Below are 22081 nucleotides of genomic sequence, written 5' to 3' on the forward strand. Positions count from 1 at the left end.
CTGAAAGTCCCTTATATTTATCTAAAATTAGTAAGCAAATTGACGATAAAATATCTAATCTACGAAATAAAAAATTCTTAAAAGAAACACGAATTGTATGATACATTGATTATCATATTTCAAATTTATTATATTCTACTGTATACTATCAAATTACAGTTTCCATCAATTAATTTCAAAAGAAATTTATTTCTTATTTGCTTATTGATAAAACAGTATTGTTTCATATATTGATTATTTTACATTTGTTATTTTATAAATATATCGGTAAATAATTGAGAGAAAAAAAGTATTAAAAATGGATACAGTTATTCGAATTTATAAAAGAATTAAAAAATATATAAAGAATTAATCAAGAATTACAAATACTTCCCATATGTATTTACTGCAATCTTATTATTTATAGAAATTCCATCAAATTTTGACTTATAAAAACTTTCTGATCAATAAAATCGATAAGAGAAAACAATTTGATTGTAAAAACTCATACGATATTTTTATTGAATTATTTTTACTTTTAAGTTATTTTTAATACAGAGAATCTATTATTTTTCTTTTAGATTTCTTTTTAGGCATTTACAAATTTATTTCAAAATAAATTTAAAGAAAAACTAAAAGTTTTAAAGATAATACAAAACAAATTAAATTTTGAAATTTTGTTGAATTTTTATTATATATTGTACGCGTTATTCATGTAAATGACATTTCAATTTTTCATAACCTTCATATATATTTCAAGTAAAAATATAAAAAATTATTTGTTATCTATAACATTTGTGTTGCTATAGACAAATATTTGAATTAATTTTATTTTTATATAAACTTCAGACAAATATTACCCCATACTGTGCGGCGCCGCAATGTAAAGTGACCTTGAGTATTCGTACGTCAAAATTTGTCAGTTAAAAACCAAATTTAAAGTATATTTGTTTGAAAATGAATTAGTTCTTTTACATATATTTCTACCATAAGAGATAACGCACATCTAAAGAGCACTTTACAAGATGCGAAAAAGCATACTCAAAATTTTAGTTTCTTCAACTGAATTTCACAATAAAAGTTACATTACCCAGGCATCGGTTACGAATGGTAACACTTGTTAAAATGTTTATCACGTAACACTAATGAATAAAAAACAGTCTCGTGATTTTTTCTGATCCTTTGTATTAGTTAGATGTGTCAAGACGAAACTGCCGTCGTGAAAGTTTTTTTAGCATAATACTGGTAAAACCATGGATGGGTGGATCAAAGGTACATGGCCTGAAAGCTCCGTCATTAATACGGAAAATGAGTTTCTTTTGGTACTAGAATCATTGCTGAAACGCCGTCGGGTTTGTTGGTTCAGACCTTTATCTCAATAGATACGTTTGCTTTCTTCAATGAACCTTCCAGTGAAAGAAACCTGAAAATAAAATACTATATAATGGACCAGTTTTTGACTTTAAAAAATAATTTGCTGTTAATTTTCTTTTTAATATAATTAATATAATTTGTTACCATAATACAATAATACAATTTGTTAACATAAATAATAATACTATTGCAAATAAGCATGCACTTATTCAACCTTTTATTGTTCAATATAATCCATTATTAATAAACTATTCTATTAGTTACTCATTAAGTACCGTAAATTGATACTTTATAGAACTTTCAGTTACATCAATATCTTCACCTTAAATTTGTTTGAAGTGAAAGCATTAATTATATAAAATAAATACCAGCATAGTTGAAGCTATAAAATACTTTAATAAAATACTTTGATAAAAATACTTTGATAAATTTGTTGTTTTGTATACATAAATTTCAATCTGTAAGAATTCTTGTACTACTTCACCAACGCATATCTCGGTTACGAAAACCTTTTTATAATACGCATACTACTGATATAATTCACACACACATAGAGAGAGAGAGAGAGAGAGAGAGAGAGAGAGAACTAATAATCACCAATTAGTATCCATTATCAAGAAACAAATTAGCATAAAGTTTAATATTAAAATTTTAATTTTTAATTTTTTAAAAAAAATTTAAGGAAAATTTTGTCTATGTATCGGATACATGCTATTCATATATATTTAATTTGAAACTTTAAATGAGTTTATGCAAATTTGCATTTAATTCATTAATTGATCGGAAGTTGAATATTATAATAAAAATGATTTCTTTGAAAATTAATTATTCTTCGATTTTTTTTTTGTACGCATTACCTTTCGAAATAACAAGATTCATTTCATTCGATATAAATCTTAATTGAAATATTTTATTAATTTATAAACTACGTAATATAATTAACTTGCTCGATACTATTATAAACTGACTTCAAACTGCTTGGGAACAAATTCATATCGTACCTTCGTATTCGTTATTCTGCTTTTTAGTAAATATTACGGTATCGAAATTTCTATTCCTTAACATAATAACTTAATTGTAATATATAATAAAATTTATCACTAAGTACATAGAAAGCACGTATAACACTGATTACAAATGATGGAAAGTATAGAATAATTCAACACGCCTACAATAATTCTTATAAGGAATATTTACACTTATAATATATATCCATTTCATTCAAATACAACCGCTCCACAATGACGAGACTTCATTAGGATTATTCAATATCTATTATCTCCAGTATAAATGTCCATCTCAGCAGCGTGTCAATCGAACTTACGGAAATCGTTAATAATCCGCATCACAATGCATGGACCGTCCGATCGTCTAGCGCTTGTAAGTTGACGAGTTAAGAAGTGGTAAAAAAAAAAAAAAAAAAAAAATACATCGGCCCACATGTACTTTGCATGTGTATAAGCGTGATTTTTACATGACACTCAACGACCGTACGCCCACACGACTCGCTCCTATATATCGTCTCTCTCTTCACGCAATCGATCACATGTAAATATGTATATATAGTTAGGCTCGATTGAGTAGATGAATTAACGTAAACAATCGAGTAGTGTAATTTAGTGAGCTAATCTTGAGAAAGCTTATCCTTAAATTTATCTTTAATTCTAAATGTTATTCAAAGTATTTTTGCAATATTATACGTGGACAGACTTATGTGCAATTCTAAATTAAAAGCAATAGGGTTTATTTTAAAGAATTGTATATTGAAAATTAAAAATTCCTTCATCTAAGTTATTTTCATCACTTTTCCTTCTTACTATTAAAATATTTTTCCTACTTTAATCACTTAACTCATAATTTACGGCACATTAAAGAAAGATTTTATTTTTTTAAACAACAATTGATTAAAATAATATTTGTATAAGGTACTTAGATTTATTCAAATTTATAAACTTAAGAAGATTTTCATATTTATAATACGTGAACTAAACGTGAAATGTATAATATATTTTGACATATATTCCAATTTTCTGAAGGATAGGAAAGATTTTTTGTTTTGTTAAAAAAAAAAGGGGATATTAATCTTTGGCAAATAGTTTCATTGTATGTCTAAATTGAACTAATAATGGCTATTAAGAGTACGTAATAATATTACATATTACGTCTTACGCAATTATAACTTCTAAATTAAATGTATTTTCCATATTTATTTAAGTTATTTAATATTTAGATTATTAATTTAAATTGTATTTATAAAGGACAGTCGTTCATTAAATATAATTAGTTACATTATATTATAAATTTATTGATAAGCAATAAATATCTTATATTCAATTAGTCTGTTATGTAAAGCTATTACTTCAAATAAGTAGCTAAGATATTCATAAATTTCGTTAAATAATTTTATTAATAAGATATATTCTAGTGAAAAACTTTTGATCGAAACTAATCATATTTCTTTTAAAATTATCAAAGTATCCATAAAACAGTATAATTATTGGTATATATATGAATTATTTAATACTAATTATCAAAATACCACGTTCCTTTAAGATATTTATATTGATAACTGGTTTTTATAACAAAAACTTAGTTAAAGAATACTAGGAAAAGTATTTAAAAACAAATAACGATCAAATTAATTTTTTTTAAATATTACCTTTTGCCCGATAAATTATTTAAAATTATTTTCACTTTATATTACTTATTCATTATGAATTTCGTAATATTAAATAAGTATTATCCATAATGTAAATATAAATTAATCTAACTTTCTATCTCAACAAAATATTAAAAAATAGTTATTTTAATTTGATGAATTTATTTAATAAAATTTATATTTGGAATAAATTGAATACAATCACCCACTTAATTATAATGATAAAAATATTGTCAAGAATGAAAATCTATTTTTTAAATAGTTACAAAGCGTATTTTTATAAATTAAACGAATAATCTAAAAATATTGATTATCATAACTTTGCATGGAATCAGGTTTAAATCATTTCTGTTGATATTTGAATATAATAGCAATTTTAATGATTATAGTAGAATAGTGTTAGTAGTATGTATGATTTAATTTTTTTTGTTATATACTTTAATTCTAAATTTATAAAATGATATTAGTTGAATGTGAATTAATTTAAGAGTGATGTAAATAATACAATTTACCAAAACATGATTATTATTTTCATTTCTCCCTCTCTCTCCCCCTCTCTCTCTCTCTCTCTCTCTCTCTCTCTCTCTCTCTCTTTCTCTTTCTCTCCTCTATGTTTGTTTATTATGTGAATATAAATAAGATATAAAATATAAAGATTGTTCACTTTTATTCTTATTTAACGAAAATCGTAGAATAAATAATTTGATAAAATTACAGATATATATATATATATATATATATATATATATGAATGATATTTTTATTGAAAATAAGATTTTTATGTGTTGGTTTGTGGGCGATTTTTGAAATATTAATGATCTTTAAATCTCTTTGAATTTCATGTGCAGTAGTAACAGAAGATTACTGCAGGTATATTCTAGAGAAAAACAGCAGTTTATTTTCGATCAATGAGTCTTTCTCGAATCCATTTCTAGAGCTTCAGTGTGAAAAAGTTTCGTTAGTTTGTACTGAAGATTGTGAATATTACAAGTCGACAGACAATTTTGAAAAGACGATGTCTATTAAAAATATTTTCAATATTAAATATAATTTATTATTATAAGAACTTTTATTTATTATTACAATGACTTTTATTGTTATTTTTTCAAAGAATTAAAAAAAAATATAAATATTATATTATTTATTTAGTTATATTACACTTGTACATTACTTTTAAAGGCTTATATAATAATAATTTCTTTACATAAATAGTATATAAAGCACATATTAAATAAAATTATAATAGTAAATTAAATGAAAGACGCAGAGAATAAATATAAAATTACAAGATTAATATGCAGATTTAAAATTTTTCATTATCATCAATTACATATATGCAATATTAATTTGTACACAAAGATTTTTAACTTAATACACTATTTTTTTTTACATTTTTTCATTTTAAACCCTTTTGTATTGTAAAAATTAATGTAATTCGGTATTTACGATTCAGTATTAAAATTTATATACTGAGTTTCCTAAATGAATATATAATGGTTAATATATCTATGGATATTTTATTTTATAAATGTTTATTAAAATTACATAATTAGGTATTGAAAGCACAAAATAAATATTTAAGAAAAATAAATATATATCTCAAACATATAATGTTAAATTCGCAGTAAAAAATTAGTTTTAAATATTTTCGAATATTCTAACGTAGCATAATATTTTATTACAATATTTTTTAAATTTGTTTATACACATGTATTCATTTGTAATTACTAAAAATTAATATTGATACTATTGTCAAATTATTTTTTACTTTTATTTTCAAGTTTCAATTTTTGGATAATAAAATCGTAATTATTTAAGTTAAAATTAGGATATACATAAATTTAATCCTACTTAATCAGAATTAGTCGCATTAAATATATTGTGAATGTTGCTTGTATAGACAATCCTACGAATATTTTATACACATTACACTTATCGTATGCTCTCGTATATTTGTAGTTCGATTATACCTGTGTTTCAATATGTTTTAAAAACTATAATATATAAATAAATAATGCTTCTCTCAATTTACAGTTAAATAGATAATATCGGTGTAGAGTAGTATATTATATCGTTCTTTACATTACGAATAAATTTCTGAAATTTTGGTTTTAAATTTCAATAAAAGTGAGATTTTATTCAAAATTATTTTTAAATTTCCTTAGAAAATATTTTTTAGCAGCTAATTACATAGCAGCATTAATAAGAAAAAATTTTGAAACTGAATTTATTATTTATTTTGAAAATTGTATACTTACATGGTTTTTTTAAATGATATAAATATAGGTTGATAATAAAAATTTTACAACTACGTGTAAGCAACTACAACAATTATTTATAATAATATGTCGAGGTAAAATACTCTTTTTATTGAATATTTGTCATTGTCAGTGAGTAACGAAATTAAAATTCATCATCTATAAAAGTAATGATAATCATAAAATAGTTTATAAATTAGATTTTTATTAAATACATTAATGTATTTTCGATAAAAAAAAAAGCAAATAAAGGTCGATGTATTAATAACTTATCTATAAAGTAATTGGTATTTAGTAATAGTAATAGTAATTTATAAATAATATGAGTAAGTTTAGTGATGTATATTTGCAAATAAATATATATAAAGCGATAATCAAATAACTTATTAATTTATGTAATACATAAATATTTAAAAAAAAGAAAAAAAAAAGAACTCTAACGCTCATGTAAAAATATCTTTAATACTAAAGTAATCTTATAATTTATAAAAAAAAAAAAAAAAAAATAATAACAAAAAAATATAATTAAATTCTCGACACGTTCTGACTTATATTAAGTATAGAAACGCTGGACCCAATTGCGTAGGATTCTTTGGTATGTTTGATGTATCACCAATCTCACCAACATGATTATATAATGTTCTTAATGGAATTACACCTAAATAAGTTCCAGTTCTATATGGTGATCGAAGTATTCGTCTGATTTCTAGCAATCTAGGATTTATTGCGGTATTTCCAATATTAGTTGATAATGGCGCTGCTAAATTCCAAATTTGTTCTGTCATATATGGCCGAGAAGTAATTCTAATTTTATCAGTTTTACTTGTAGCTAAGTCAGTAGCTAAATTTTTATTTATATTTAAGATATTTGGAGATCCAAGCATCTGCTCATTTCTATGACTGGGAGTGTCTTGTTGCGTCAAAATTATTCCTGAATTTTTAGTTTGTTGTATTGGAATACTTTTGTGAGAATATGCATTTCTGTTTATTGATGTAAGGACCGTATCATTTTCTATATTATTTGAATTTATGGAAGATGTATCGATACTATCAACTAAATTTGAGTTTATATTAGGCAGTCTATTTATTGTCTTAAATATCTTATCATTTTCATTATTTTTATACTTTAACACATCATTTTCTCTTTTATCAAAAAATGCAGTTTCTGAATTAGAAATACTTTCATATGGGATATTCCGTTTAAATGATTGTGGCGAATCAACGCGATTTCTATTTGCTGCATTGCTAATATCCGTGCCCATATTTATACTGGAACGTATAATTTTTTTATAATCTCCTCCCACGATACTCTGAGCTAAATTAAGGGCTGAATTTATGATGGAACTTGCGGAATTAATTTCTTGATTGTTTATCGAAGAGGTTTGTCCTAAAACAGATAATCTTTCGTAATTTGTAGCTGGCATTTGTCTATATCTTCTTGAAATTAAATATTGATTTGTTGGATTTAATATTACGTCCGGTTCAGAGTGTGCAATATTCTGGGCTAAATTAACTGCTGGATTCCAAATTGATGCAGGTGGATTATTCGCTTGATAATAACCAACATTATAAAAAGGTTGATTTTCTAATTCACGATTGTTGTAATATTCAATATTTGCTTGAGGATTTATATTAGCTATTCCAGGTATATTCGAGAATCCGCTTTGTGAATAAGGCTGAGTTTGATGTTCTGTAGAGTATGTATTTTGTAAAAACGTTTGTGATTGATATGCCGAGGGGTATCCACTTTGTAGATGAGATCGATATTCACCTTCTAAAGGATATCCATTTTCAACAAATTTATTGTTTTCACCATTTTCTAAAGTTAATGCAATATTGCCAAAATTACCAGTAGTATCAAAGATTTTTTTCGTAACATCGTCAGTAACATTGGTTGTTGAATTCCATAATCTGTTAGTTGAATTAGAATTGTATTCATATGTATAATCATTTAGATTATTATTGTAATTGAGTAAGGTTTGATTATTATTATTTTGTTGGATAGACGACTTTCCATTTTGCCATAATAAAGATTGTGATAACGATTTTTTAAAATCATTTAACACGTTAATTAGTGGCTTAGTTTGATTTGATTGGTAAGAAGGATTATGAAAATTTCGGCTTACGTTCATCACTCTCAGATAATCATTCATTTTATTACCTGCGGAAGTAGCAATGCTTTCACTTTCATACTGAAATATAAAAGGTCATAAATTCACATATTATATAATAGCCAATTAGTTTTCGCATAAAATTTATATACTTGCATTATTGTTTAGAGAATCATGTGATAAGATTTTGTATGGTACAAGGGTCGCCTGATCATCGGATATTTTAGTTACATTGTGAGAACGATTAGACGAAGAAGTTGAATTAGCCTTTTGTAATTTATACTTAAATTCTTGTTGATTACTTTTAGTTGTAATTATAATTTGAGATTCTGATACATCGACTGGATTAGCAGCTCTACTTAAGTAATCTAATTCGTCCATACTTCCATTTAAATCTATAAAAATGAAGTTTCTTTTTATATAAATTTATGTTAAAAAATATATTAGAAACACATTTTTAGGTTAAATACCAAATTTATAAATGAATTATATACCGGACGATTTATTGTTTGAACTGGAAGCATTATTTATTCCACTTGTACTTGAAACAATTGATCGATCAATCTTTGCATTACTTTCATTTTTCATATGCTGAGGCTGTTGATCTGTAGATTTTTCCGTCTTATTTTTTATATCGGCTGATCGTATATTTAATTGTGACAACTGCAAAATGAATAGCATGTAATAATAAGTTGTAAGTTACAGGAATGTGTATGAGTATATTTTATTTTTATTTGCGTGAACGTATTTGAATACTTTATTATATTAATATCCATAAATAATTAAATAGTTCTATACGTAAATTAATTATTATTTTTAACTCTAAATAAATTTAAAAATCAGTTTTTATATTTTTAGTGATAAAATTGCCTCATTCTTATATTATTTGTAAATTAAATACGTGATTTTTTACTAATTAAATCTTAATTGCCATATCAATTATTATAATTGAAATAGTTTTCATTTTAATAAACAAAGATCTTTTAATTATTATTATTAAGTTTGTATATATAAGTTCTAAGTGAAGTAACAATGATTCAGTTAAAGTTACGTAAATAATTATTTAGTTCATTTTTGTATATAAATAATTGTAAAATTTTGCACACGAGATTCGGTTTTCTTGACAAAAATTGAAGTACTTTATCTTAAATTAATTATATTGTTTATAAATTTTTTATATCTTTTGTGTGAATTATGTATACATTATCTGTATATATTCTTATTTAGAAATTAAATAGAAAGCACATAATGTAAAAGATTACAGGTAATGGAATATTATAATACATACAGTTAGAAATTTGAGATTTAAATAAATTATTTCAAGTTTAACGTGTTAATTGTTTAATGTTTCACCATTTTACATTAAAAGTGAAATTTTTGACAAATAACTTATTATTACTTACAATTATTAATGTAAATTAAAAGAATTTTAATACGAATATATGTTAATAGGGCTAATGGTCGTATTTGGTACAAAGCAATAAAAATTGTAAACAATATAGTATAATTATAAATTGTTTTTAAAATGATATATGTAATTTACGGCTAGTGAATATTAAATATATCTCGATAGAATAATTGACAAAAAAAAAAAAAAAAAAAAAATGGGTGAAAATGTACGATTGAAACATTTCATTGAGTAATATAGAGTTGAACCATATAATTTTCAATGTAATTGAAATTATTGTATTTTTGTTTTTATTTGTATTTATATTACAATTATAGTATTTATGAATATTATAAATGTAAGGTGAATCTAATAAATCATAACATTTACAAAAATTATCAATAGTGTAAATTTGAAGAGTTTAAAATCAGAATAATTGTCATTTGCCTTGGCATTATTAGTAGTAAATAATTTTAACTAAATCATTTAGCAACCAGCCGAATAATATGAATTTTAATACCAAGGAACATGCACAAATATTTCAATACATGAATATGAATTCTTCTAGATCTAAAAAATTATGATTGACAATATTACCAAAAAAAAAAAAATAATGCAAATGTATTTATCGTAACATTCATGAAAGAACATTGAAACTTTCGATACCTATGAAACATACTATAAAGTTGAAAAGAACCGTTGAAAAATTTGTTTACAACATTAATAGTAGATATTTTTTAGTGAAAAGTATATATTTATGTAAAATATTATTTTAATCGAAAAGAAAGATGGAGAAACTTTTTATTTATCTTCACAAATTGGCCAAATTTTATGTTTTTCATTACTCGACGAATTATATTATAAATTATAAATATATAATAACAAAACAATAAAAAAAGTAATAAAAAATATAGTAATATAGCAATATCAATAAAATTATAAGGAAATAAAAGCAATATTGATTAAGATATAATCATAAGAAATATTTCCAAGAATTAGAAACATTATTTTAATGATTAATTAAAAAAAATTAAAACAGAACGGTCGTTTTAGATGTCGTTTTGCAATAAGCGTATTAAACCAAAAATTAAAGAAACATTGAAATAGACGAATCGAGAAGGTTTAAACCTATCTATTAGGTCCATGTTTACAAAAATTTACGTTCTTTATATATTTTAATTCTTGTAACTTCGTTATTAATAATTTATTTTATTTATCATTTGCTATTAACAAAAGACCTTTAAAGTAAATAAAATATGTTTTTATATAAATATTTGATAACATTTTTTTTTATAAAATTTAGGTATATAATCATGAATTTGATTTGCCATTAATAATATTCAATTCTCGAGAGTCCCATCTCTTTTAAAAGAAATAACGCATATATTAGATACTGTAAAGAGACTTTAAGTTTAAAATAATATTCAGATATAATATTTGCAATATTGCGCGACCGCATCATTCACCGGTTACCTTAAAAAGTACAGAACGTTTACATGCATAAGTGTAAATAAAAGAGGATATTATGATTGCAAAAGACTTTAATTAAATTTACTTACACGTGATACCGGTAATATCGGACTTGTCAAAGGTTTTGAATGGACTAAGTGTGGTTTTAATTTTGCTCCTACTGAAAGAACAGATAATGGTACACGAGGTAAAATCGGAATTCTAGTATGTAAACCTTTCGATAAACTCTTGAGACCGACATGATTTACAACAGTTGCAAGTTTATGATTCTATAAGAAAATAAAAATTATTAATATGGATTTTTAAATTGAAAATTTAGCAATCTTGGTGGAGTAAAATGGAAACTATTAAGCTGCTTATGTAATAGTTTATAGTCCAATTATATATTATTTAATAGCGTGTTTATAGGTTATTATAATGAAATATATTTATAAATTTCAGTAATTACAATAATAGCAACTGAAATTGTGATGCTAAAATTGTAAATATGAAATATATATATATTATACAAACACATTATTTTTTGCGTTTTATGGATATATTTTTCTTTAAATGATTGTATGATGTTAATAGCGCAGCAATTTTTTAAAAATGAAAAATTCTGTTTAAAGATATTACGAATATATAAGTTATTTTAGCGTAATTCAAAAATTAAATAAACATAAAGTAATTTTTTTTTCAATTATTTATAGTTAGAGATTTTTTCAAATAATTTAGTTTTTAATTGAATTATTTTTTATTTTGAAAATATAGGGATATATTAATATATTAATTTTAATATTAGAACAATTATGTATATATTTATTCTAGTCTAGTATTATCGTATTATACAATACTATAATATGGTATTATTTTATTTTATATTAAAAAATATTTATATTCTTTTTTATTAAAATATGCACTATCAATGCTATATTCAATATTCTGACTTTTTCTGCATCTATTTTCTAGCTTTATCTGAAAATAACTGTCTCTACATACGTAATTTCAAATAAAATAAGAAATGAATATAAACTTGTATTTGGGTTTTTTAATTTATTATTCATTTAATTTCTGTTTCATACAAAACTTTTTTCAACCATTTAAAATGATTATTAATCCCATTTTATTCGTAGTAATAAGTTATTTCAACAAACAACAAGAAATTTATAAAATTTATATATAACTTTATAGACAAATGTTTACTAAATAGTTCCAATATTTACTAAATATTTTTTTCGTTTTTATCAATAATTAAAGCTGTATTATATCAAAACCATTTCTTCTTACGTGTCGTAAAGCAGGTGAAGCTGAACTTACATGTTGCAATAAAGTGGGATGCGATGGTACTACCAAATTACCATTAGATGAGCTACTTGTTAAAATAGTTATTGCCAATCCCTGTAATTAAAAACTTCTGATTAAATGAACAGAAATCTATTATATATAATGTTGAAATTATTAGTAATAATAATAATTCATTTATAACTATATCGCTTATATATAGTATCGCTAAGTTTATAAAAAGGAAGCAAATTAATTTATAATGGATACATTTTATTAACAACAATTTTCTTACATTATATCCGATAATAAATTGTTGATAATAAATTTTTCGGTAAAATCTTTATCTCATATGTAGAATTTATATTTCAAATCATATATTTCTAATCACATAATCATGCCTTAAGTATGAACTTTAAGATATTTTACCTATAAATTGTTTTGAGATTGTAATACAAAATGCAGCTCACGTTATTCTGCGAAGATTGACTTGTGTCAAGTGAATATTAAATTTATTCATTAATCAAAACGTTAAAAACAGAATACTAGTTAATAGCCACATTTAGCATCGTTTAAAAATTTTTTAGTTGTAAAATAAACATTTAGTTTCAAAACATATCATTACGTATAAAAATTAAATAAGCAGAATGAATTAAATGCATAAGATAAAGAAAACAATGCAACTTTTAAATGTTTTATTATATGTTGGTTAAAGTTATAGATTATCTGAATTTCAAATCTTGTATTTATTGTACTTAACCTAAATCTTATATAGCATTCTATTATAGTGTATAAAGAAATTTATTATTTAATAATAATTTACCTTGTGAATGTAAATCCTCTTACTCATTTCAAACGTTTATCTCTTGTCAATTATTAAATTATATTAATAACTCCATTGATAAATCTCAGTATAACGAATATAACATATCATTTATTTTAGTACAAGGTATTTAGTACAATGCTAATTAATTAATGATAATAGTTTAAATATACATAAATGTTTACAATTTAGAAAAAGTTAGCTGACATTTTATTGGCTTTCATGTTAATTATTTCTAATTTCGTAATTTTCTATAAGTGTAATAGAGTTATTTATTATGAATTAATATTAATATTGAACAAAATGAGCAACCGATATATTTCGATTCAATATTTCAATTCGAATATTTACATAAGAATACCATAAGAAATAATTGAAATTTGTAAGGAAATAAAAATTTCCAATTTATAAATTAGTTATGTTTACATTGGATAAAACTTTTACAGAATAAATAAACGAATGTTTTTTATTTGAATAATTATAATAAATTAAAGGATAAATTATATATTTTGGTAGTTTCCTACCTTACTAAAATTTTACTGAACTTACAAGAATATATGTCGCAGTAGTCATATTAAATCCTGCAGCTCTGCACAGTTCAGTTGTAATTGTGAGACTGATCAAATACATTTAGCTGGGTCATATCACAGTTAAGACAAATTTGTTGACGCTGAACTTTTTGGAAATTGCGTTACGCGAATATTTGTGCCATTGCGTATATTCTAAAATGAAGAGACAAAAGTACGATACAGCATTCCGAAGATCGAAAAAATAGTTTACTCATTCAAAATATAATATTTATAGTAAACAAAAAATAGCAGGATTGTTTTTTTTTTTTTTTTTTTTTTTTTTTTTTTTTTTATTGTATTTGTAAAAATATGTAAATAGTCATTTTGATTTATCAAGTTTTATTTTTATGAATTTTATATTTATAAAAATTTACTTATTGATCTATATATTTTCTAAAATGATTAATATGTGTTGTAAATCTGCATCGAATGTGTCCTAAGTTCATAGATAAAGTGTTACTTCCATCGAGTTTACGATGATCTTTACATGCAACAGTTTTTTTTTTTATTTTTTTTTTTTTTTTTATAACAAATAGTTTTATTCTATTCAAATATATAATATATTTTTTCTAAACAAATAGATCAACGATAGTGTATTTCGTTGGTTCAATTTCATTTACTTCATTTTATAGGTTTATTGTGGATGTTGTATCCTGTCCTACCGTTTTATTGATTGAGTACAAGTTTTACTACTGCATCGTTCGGTCAATATTCTTTGTAATAAAATTTTAAATTTATTAAATACAATTGGATGCTATTAATGAAAAAATTATAAAAATAATATCTTATTAATTTATTACGCAAAAATTGTTTTATTGTCGAAATTATTTGAAAATTTTGTTGAATATAATATATAAAAAATATATTAATTATAAATACTTTTCTCAATGTATAAGTACGAATAAATATATTTTTATGCTTATACCCAGAAAAACACACAAACACACGCATAAAATTTTTTTTACATTATAATTTATTAGCCTCGTACGTGCATACATAGCCCCACACCCCTTCCACCACCTACGACAGATAAACGGAGAGAGAGAGAGAGAGAGAGAGAGAGAGAGAGAGAGAGAAGAATATAGAAAAATGAAAATGTTATAGTTGAAAATATTAATCACTCACACATACTCAAGGAATTTTATCATATTTTCATAAAACGGTTATTCCCATCACGTTATGAGGTCACTTTATGAACCAGTTCTAACTTTATTTAACGACAGCCGTTAAATTATGTAAAACGTATATTAACGTAACTGTAATCAACTTCTTATGAATTAAAGTTTCATATTATTTTGAGCAATCAATTTTAAGAAATGTTATGTTTTTTCAATTTTCATCGATGGACAATATAGCATGAGAGCGCGATAGTAAACAAATTAATGTAAACATATTATATTGTAGTATTAAATTAATTCCAATTCAATAACATAATATGTTTACTTTTTTTTATTTATTAATTTAATCTGTAGTTTAATCTTTTAATTATAAAATAAATAAACATCGTTTGTATATTAAATAGATTTCTTTTTTTCTTTTCTTTTTATTTAAAATAGATAATAAATCTTTACATGAAAACGGTCTTAATGTTTTATCCGTAATCATAATCTATTATTCGCATTATCGATTATATCGATTATAAATATTAAATAATATAGCACGCACGATATATACGGGGTCGCTCGTGCTTACGCAAAAACACACAATGAAAGAGAAATAATATTTACAGTGCCCGTAAATAGAGGTACTTACTCTCTTGTACTATAATTCATTGCTTATTTCTACCCGTTGTAAAGGTCAAGGTACAAATAACCTTGAAATAATTTTTTCTTTTAAATTCTCTTGGCAATTTTTGCAATCTGAACTGTATTTTTTTACATTTTCCTCTGTAATCAAAATTATGTTAATTTTCATTTTTTAATTAAAATTCTATAAATAAACGATAGCGTAATCAAATAAAAAATTCGTCATTACCAAGAGTGCTTAAAGAAATCCTAATTCATTCGAAATAAATTTATGATCGGTCTCGCAGCATCAGCCACCATTATTGGCCATTTTAATATATGAATAGCTTGGAAAGTTGAGGAGCATAAAGTGGAAATTTATGCAAGTGATTGTATTGAATAATTAATAAGATGTGCATTGACATTGGTGATTCGTACAGGTTGCCTCTTTAAGTGGCAGAAAAATTTGACTAGTGATTTCCGAGGCGTGAAACGGTGAAGTCGAGTTGAAAGTGCTCCGGTCGGGCTTTCTACTCGTCAGCACTCATTGTTCTTTTGAGTACTTATTTTAATTTCATTTTCTATTATATGGATAATGTAACATAGTATTTACGAAATCCTATAAGTATTGTGCTTGAAATACAATTACACATTGGAAAAGTATTTATTTTTTTTTTTTTATTTTATTTTATTTTTTTTTTAATTAGATCGATCTAAAAAATGTAAACGTATAATAATATTCGGTTTCCAGTGATTTGGATTACTGTGTTATAAAAAGTGTGTTTCAATTTTTTGGTGAACTAGGCTACTTTAATCCATACGATGTTAATAATAGATTTATCGAGTGGAATTTTATATGCTCGTACGTAAAATATTCACAATCACAAGTTCGTCTTTCTTCTCTCATTTAAAAAATATTTCAATGATGAAAATGAAGTTTTCAGACAATTAGGATGGAACATTGATTACGAATGATAAGGTTATGGAAATTCGTATTCGAATGAAAGGAAGAAGGTAGAATTAAGTCACCTCGTAACCTAAATAGTACCACAGTGTGTTAAATTAATTGATTAATCGTTACTTCGATTACATTTGAAAACACAATGTCAAAGATATTTTTCATTCGATGTTGAAATTACATAAATATTATAGAAATGATCGATAAATGATTTTCTTACCAAGCTTCACACTCGACGCGATAATGTAATTTTGAAATTAAAGCTTTTGTGCAATGAGAGTTGTAACGCTATGCGATGGGCCGATGGGAAAGACGTGGCGCAAGGGAAAATGCAAAAGCCCAGTGGCAATGGTGGAAGAAGTCGCAAACAGCGGGTTTCGAAGTTTGGTGAAAAATGAGCGAAAAGTCAGTCGAGAGTTCGGGGAGGAAAGTTGCGACGCGCGAGTTGTACCGAGAATTCGCGCCGAAAATGCTCCGACAGCACTGCGCCGTGAAGTCGCCATTATTACGTTGTTCTCGTTAAAGTCGCTAGCTCGTTTGGTTTGAGTAAGTCGTCGGAGAGAGAAGAGGGTGGTGGTGGCGGTGGTGGCGACGATGTGGGTGCGCGGCGCGGGAGCGAGGCAGAGAGGAAAGGAGGTAAATGGATGGAATGGGTGGGGGGAGGGGAGCAATAATGCATCGCGGTGCCGGGAGTTCGTTGCTCCACGTTGCGTCGATTGTTACGTATGCGCATCTCGCGCTGGAAGCCAGGAATTACCGATGATTAGCCGATAGATGAGCGCAGATGAATTTCAAGATTAGTCGAGAGTGGCTGTGAATTTCTCATTGATAGCGACTGCTATCAACTAGCGACTGCTCGTTAATTACTGCTGCATTGGTAATTTGATGGAAGTGGCTGTTCTGCCAATGTCGTGTCAAGATTTTTAATGTAATTTAAGTGAGAGCTGATGAAATGTCGATGAACAGGGAGGGAAGTAATGACTCGGAATATATGTTATATATTGTCGCTTATATATGTTAATTGCCACAATGGCTTAACATGGATTAATTAACATTGATCATTTGCGTTGAATTTTTAGAAAATCTACATAGTATTATCGTTCGAATTGGACACTTGATTATTTTATAATTCAAGTCGATAATAAAATAGATTAATGTACAAAAGACTCCTTGGCCTAAATTTACTTTCAACGATTGCACGATGAATAATCGGGAGTCATTCATTTATAAATTCGCAAACTATAATAACGGTCACTTTACACTGCTATATTTCGAATCCATTCGCTTTACTATTTTATTCAATTTGGTCATTACAATTCTTCGGTTGTGATGTGAAGCGAAGATGTTAGGATTTAATTAAGTTTAAATTCGCTAATCCGAGGCTGCGATAAATCTAAAAAAGCGTGTATATAAAATTCTTATTGCGTAAAGTCTATCGATAATTTAACACGGTTCCGTGAATAAGAATAGGTATTTATAAAGTATCTTATCTGTGCGTATTGAAAAGCGTTTGACACGACCAAATTTTATATTAAATCACTTTCGCTTGTAAATTATGAGCTCGAGCAGCAATTGTTTAAAGCTGCTTCAGCCTTCGACACACTTTATCAATGTAAATTTATTAACACGGATCTGAAATGTCACACCCTGCGCCAATAACACGTAATAACTGACTACTCGGCTTGAAATTATTTTTATTTTCATTGCCGTATTCTCCCTCGGCAACATTCCGGCAAGCTCCTACAACACCAATACACTCGTACAAGCACGAGCCGATGAAAAATTCATATTTACTAAAACGGTCGACAGCCGTCTACACACACGGCCCCAGGTGTGCTCATTCGGGCACGCATTATATATCCACGTGCATTATCACGTGGCAAAGAGCAATGACAGTGCAAAATTCCGATGAAACGACGAAGCCTTAATGTGTGTCTCCTGGTTGATGCGTAGGTTGCGTATTCGTTACGTAATGCCGGCGGCGCACCTGACGCTGCGCGAGGAGGACGTGGTGCGACTCACCCTCGAGTTCCTCCACGGCCGGGACCTCCACATCTCGCAGCTATCGCTCGAGCGAGAGACGGGTGTCATTAATGGCCAGTACAGCGACGACGTGCTTTTCCTGCGGCAGCTCATCCTCGACGGCCAATGGGACGATGTGCTCGAGTTCATCCAGCCCCTCGAGGCTCTGCCGGACTTCGATATGCGCAGATTTACCTATTCCATACTCAGGTGAGCACAACGTGACTTATCAATCGCCCTGCAATTTATTAACATTTTTCTTCCTCGGGATTAAAGGCTGCGGCAGCTGTTGTCGCGATAGAGAGGAGCGTAGGCTATGTTTTGTCTCTTTAAAAATATTCTTCGACAAGTATTTAACATTGCAAAGGAGATTTATTCATACGTTTTATATATTTAATAGAGTCGCTCGTACGTCTTTCGATTAAATTTTCACATATCCAATATTAGAATAAGTAAATTTACCCAATTTTCATAATACAGAGATATCGCATGACGATTGAACAATTTTTAGTGCGTTTATTTGATAAACTTCTTTATATCGTCAGGCATAAATACGTGGAGCTGTTGTGCATTAAGTCGGAGGCGAATATCTTTGGCGTGATCTCGAATGGTAGTGTCGACAATGCCGTTGAGGAGGTGGTCAAGGTCTTGAGTGACCTTGAAAAATTCGCGCCGACGAAGGAGGAGTACAGCAGCTTGTGTCTGCTGTTGACCTTGCCAAGGCTTACCGATCATCTGCAGTACAAGAATTGGAATCCGAGTAATGCGAGGGTCCAGTGCTTTCGTGAGATTCATCCACTGGTGGAGAAATTCTTGCCTGGTGATAGGAAGAGCAGCGATTTAAATCATTCGGTGACGGTCGCGAAGAACGATAGACTTATACAGCTCATTATAAAGGGTATTCTGTACGAGTCCTGCGTGAATTACTGCCAGACCAAGGCCACGGGCTCTAAGGAGAGTGAACAGGTAACAATGTTATCAGGAGCTGCATTTTTCTAATTAATTATATATATATATATATATATATATATATATATATATATATATATATAAGTAGTTTAGTTTTTAAGAAATCTTGCTTACGGAAAATATTCGAATGTAATACGATAATTGGATTCGTTGAAAAATTTGAATATACCCAGGAAGTACATGTTTAACGTATTTAAAATATAAATTTTACAAGTTAGCTAATTGCAATGTATGTTATTTTATTGGATGAATAGCCATAAAATGATCCACTTGATCAGATGAAATTTAATAGTTAGATTTGTGCTTTACTTGTCTAATATAAATTCTTAATAGTTAATTCTTGTTAATGCAAATCTATGGTTAATAAAGGAATTGAAACTAACGATGTAGAAAAATTTAATATCAAATATGGAATGTCAAAGAGAGTTGTTTTAATTTATGTAATTTGTATATTTTAATCATAATATCTATATATATTCACAAATTATTTAAAGTATTTTGCTTTTAATCGACGGTCCATCAAAATAAGATTTAACATTATATCAATAAGAGAAACTTCATTAAAATAATACTTTTTATAAGAATCTGATTAAACACTATAGCGAATAATAATAATATACAGAAATTTCTGGAGCAAGCAATTTTAATGGCAATCTTAATCCGACCAAAGACCTCCGAGGTATGGAGTATAATTGGAGTCTTTATGATTTTATAGGTGGAGATGAGCTTCTCGAAACTGTTGGATGGTTCGGTGGGTTTCAATGATTCCGACCTGAGCCTCTTGTCTTGGTTGCAGTCCATCCCCTCGGAGACGTTCGCTGTACCGTTTGCCCAACGCACCCTTAATGTCGACGTGGAACGATTGGAGAGGCCCTCCCTCGAGACCTCCTGGACCGAGCACATGCTCATCACCCCCATAAAGCCAAAGACTTTCCCCCACAGTGCAATGCCGTTTACGCGGCCGCGTTCCGCAGCTGACATGATGTCGCGGAGTCTCGTTCCTGCTCTTGAGTCCAGCTTTGGCCCCAGGAGTCCTGGACCCAAGAATATGCATATATCCTCGGCAGCTCTAATGGCACTATCCACTGGTGATATTAATCACCCGCTGATGTCCAGGAGCTCGTTTGCCAGCTTCCATCTTACGGGATTCAAAAATAATAAGCTGATGAACACGAGCGTTGATAGGTAAAGCACAGCGCTCGAGTTAATAATAGTTGTAATTGCAATGTCATTGTCTACTTAAATTCAGAATACGAGGCTTCGCACGACTATATTGTTACTTTTTTAAGCTTTACTGTCTCGCTAATCCAAGTTACGCGTTTCCTTCAATTTCACGATGAATTATTGGTACTCGTTGAAAAAGGAGGTTACACTTACTTTATAATCATGTTTGGTTCATTAGAATAAACAGTGATTCCAACATTATTATGAGCTTTTTCCTACATGTAATTTAAACTTGCTTTATCGGCATTTAATTGACTTTGAAAAGGGGGCTCGCAACATTCATATAATGTCTGTTTATTTATCTTAACTGACTTGATAGTAAATTATTATTTATTATAGGTTGTTCCAGTAAGTAGAATATGTAACTGTCATTTATAGAATTTCAGACACTCTCAGACATTATTACTTATCGTAAACACGTCGATTTATTAATTAGAGTAATTATTTTTTAAGACCACTTGAGAATCACTGCAAAAGAAGTATTAAATACTAACTAATGTAAATTATTGTATCAACAGGTTGTTTGAAAACGAAGGCGATGTGTTTCTGAGCTCGAGTTATGGCGAGTTTCAGCAGTTACCTTCGATACAGGAGACTATAAATTCAGCAAACCAGCCTAAGGTGCCACCGAGAACCAGAGGACATTCCAAGAGCCCGGAAGGTGGCCTTAAATTTCTATCTCATATTATAAATGATAGAAGCTAATTAATTGTCGGGGAAACAATGGAGCTGCGCAAAACAAAAGAGAAAAAATAATAGAAAACAAATTTCAGTGCAAAGATCTCGTTGATTATATGCAATTTTTAGGAGCATGGAAATCGGTTGCACGTATATATAATCGACTATATATTATATTAATGGCATTCTTTATTACATTCATTACGAATTGAAATTAATAAGAGCTATCTGGGATATCGTAATTAAATTTTTTATTACATGCTTTATAAAACAATTATTAATTCTTAAAATGTGCAAGTAATATTTTTAAATACATTACAAGTAAAAAAGGAATATTATTTTTATCTAATTCTTACGATGAAAATATTTATTCATTCAATTATAATTACTATTTCTAATTTATGTTTTTCAATATGCTTGTGGTAATGAATATCTAATAGTACGCAAATATCGCCCAACTACATTGCTTAATTAATTAAAAATAATTATCGTTCATTATCGAGAAAAAACTTTTTTAACATTATAATTACATTATTTACATTATTTATACAAAAATATTTAATCTTCATTATGAATGCAGACTCGCAATTACTAATGTTTATTAACTGGGATT

The 22081-nt window shown here is 27.1% G+C and overlaps 1 protein-coding gene across 2 annotated transcripts in view; it reads left to right on the forward strand.

The window, feature by feature from the left end:
- The window catches only part of LOC105360084 (WD repeat-containing protein 47), a 119046-nt gene that overhangs the window by 23068 nt on the left and 73897 nt on the right, over positions 1 to 22081 (forward strand). Inside the window, exons 2-5 of one of the 2 annotated variants that reach the window (XM_011496875.1) lie at positions 18529 to 18807; positions 19143 to 19563; positions 20282 to 20751; positions 21309 to 21451. In XM_011496875.1, the coding sequence (XP_011495177.1) occupies positions 18548 to 18807; positions 19143 to 19563; positions 20282 to 20751; positions 21309 to 21451 (1294 nt within the window). In that variant the 5' untranslated portion in view covers positions 18529 to 18547. Of the gene's footprint in view, positions 1 to 18528; positions 18808 to 19142; positions 19564 to 20281; positions 20752 to 21308; positions 21452 to 22081 lie in introns of those variants that run through there. The other variant, XM_011496870.1, reaches the window with a different exon arrangement.

This window comes from Ceratosolen solmsi, unplaced genomic scaffold (genome assembly GCF_000503995.2).
Source record: "Ceratosolen solmsi marchali unplaced genomic scaffold, CerSol_1.0 scaffold13, whole genome shotgun sequence".
Classification (NCBI taxonomy): domain Eukaryota; kingdom Metazoa; phylum Arthropoda; class Insecta; order Hymenoptera; family Agaonidae; genus Ceratosolen; species Ceratosolen solmsi.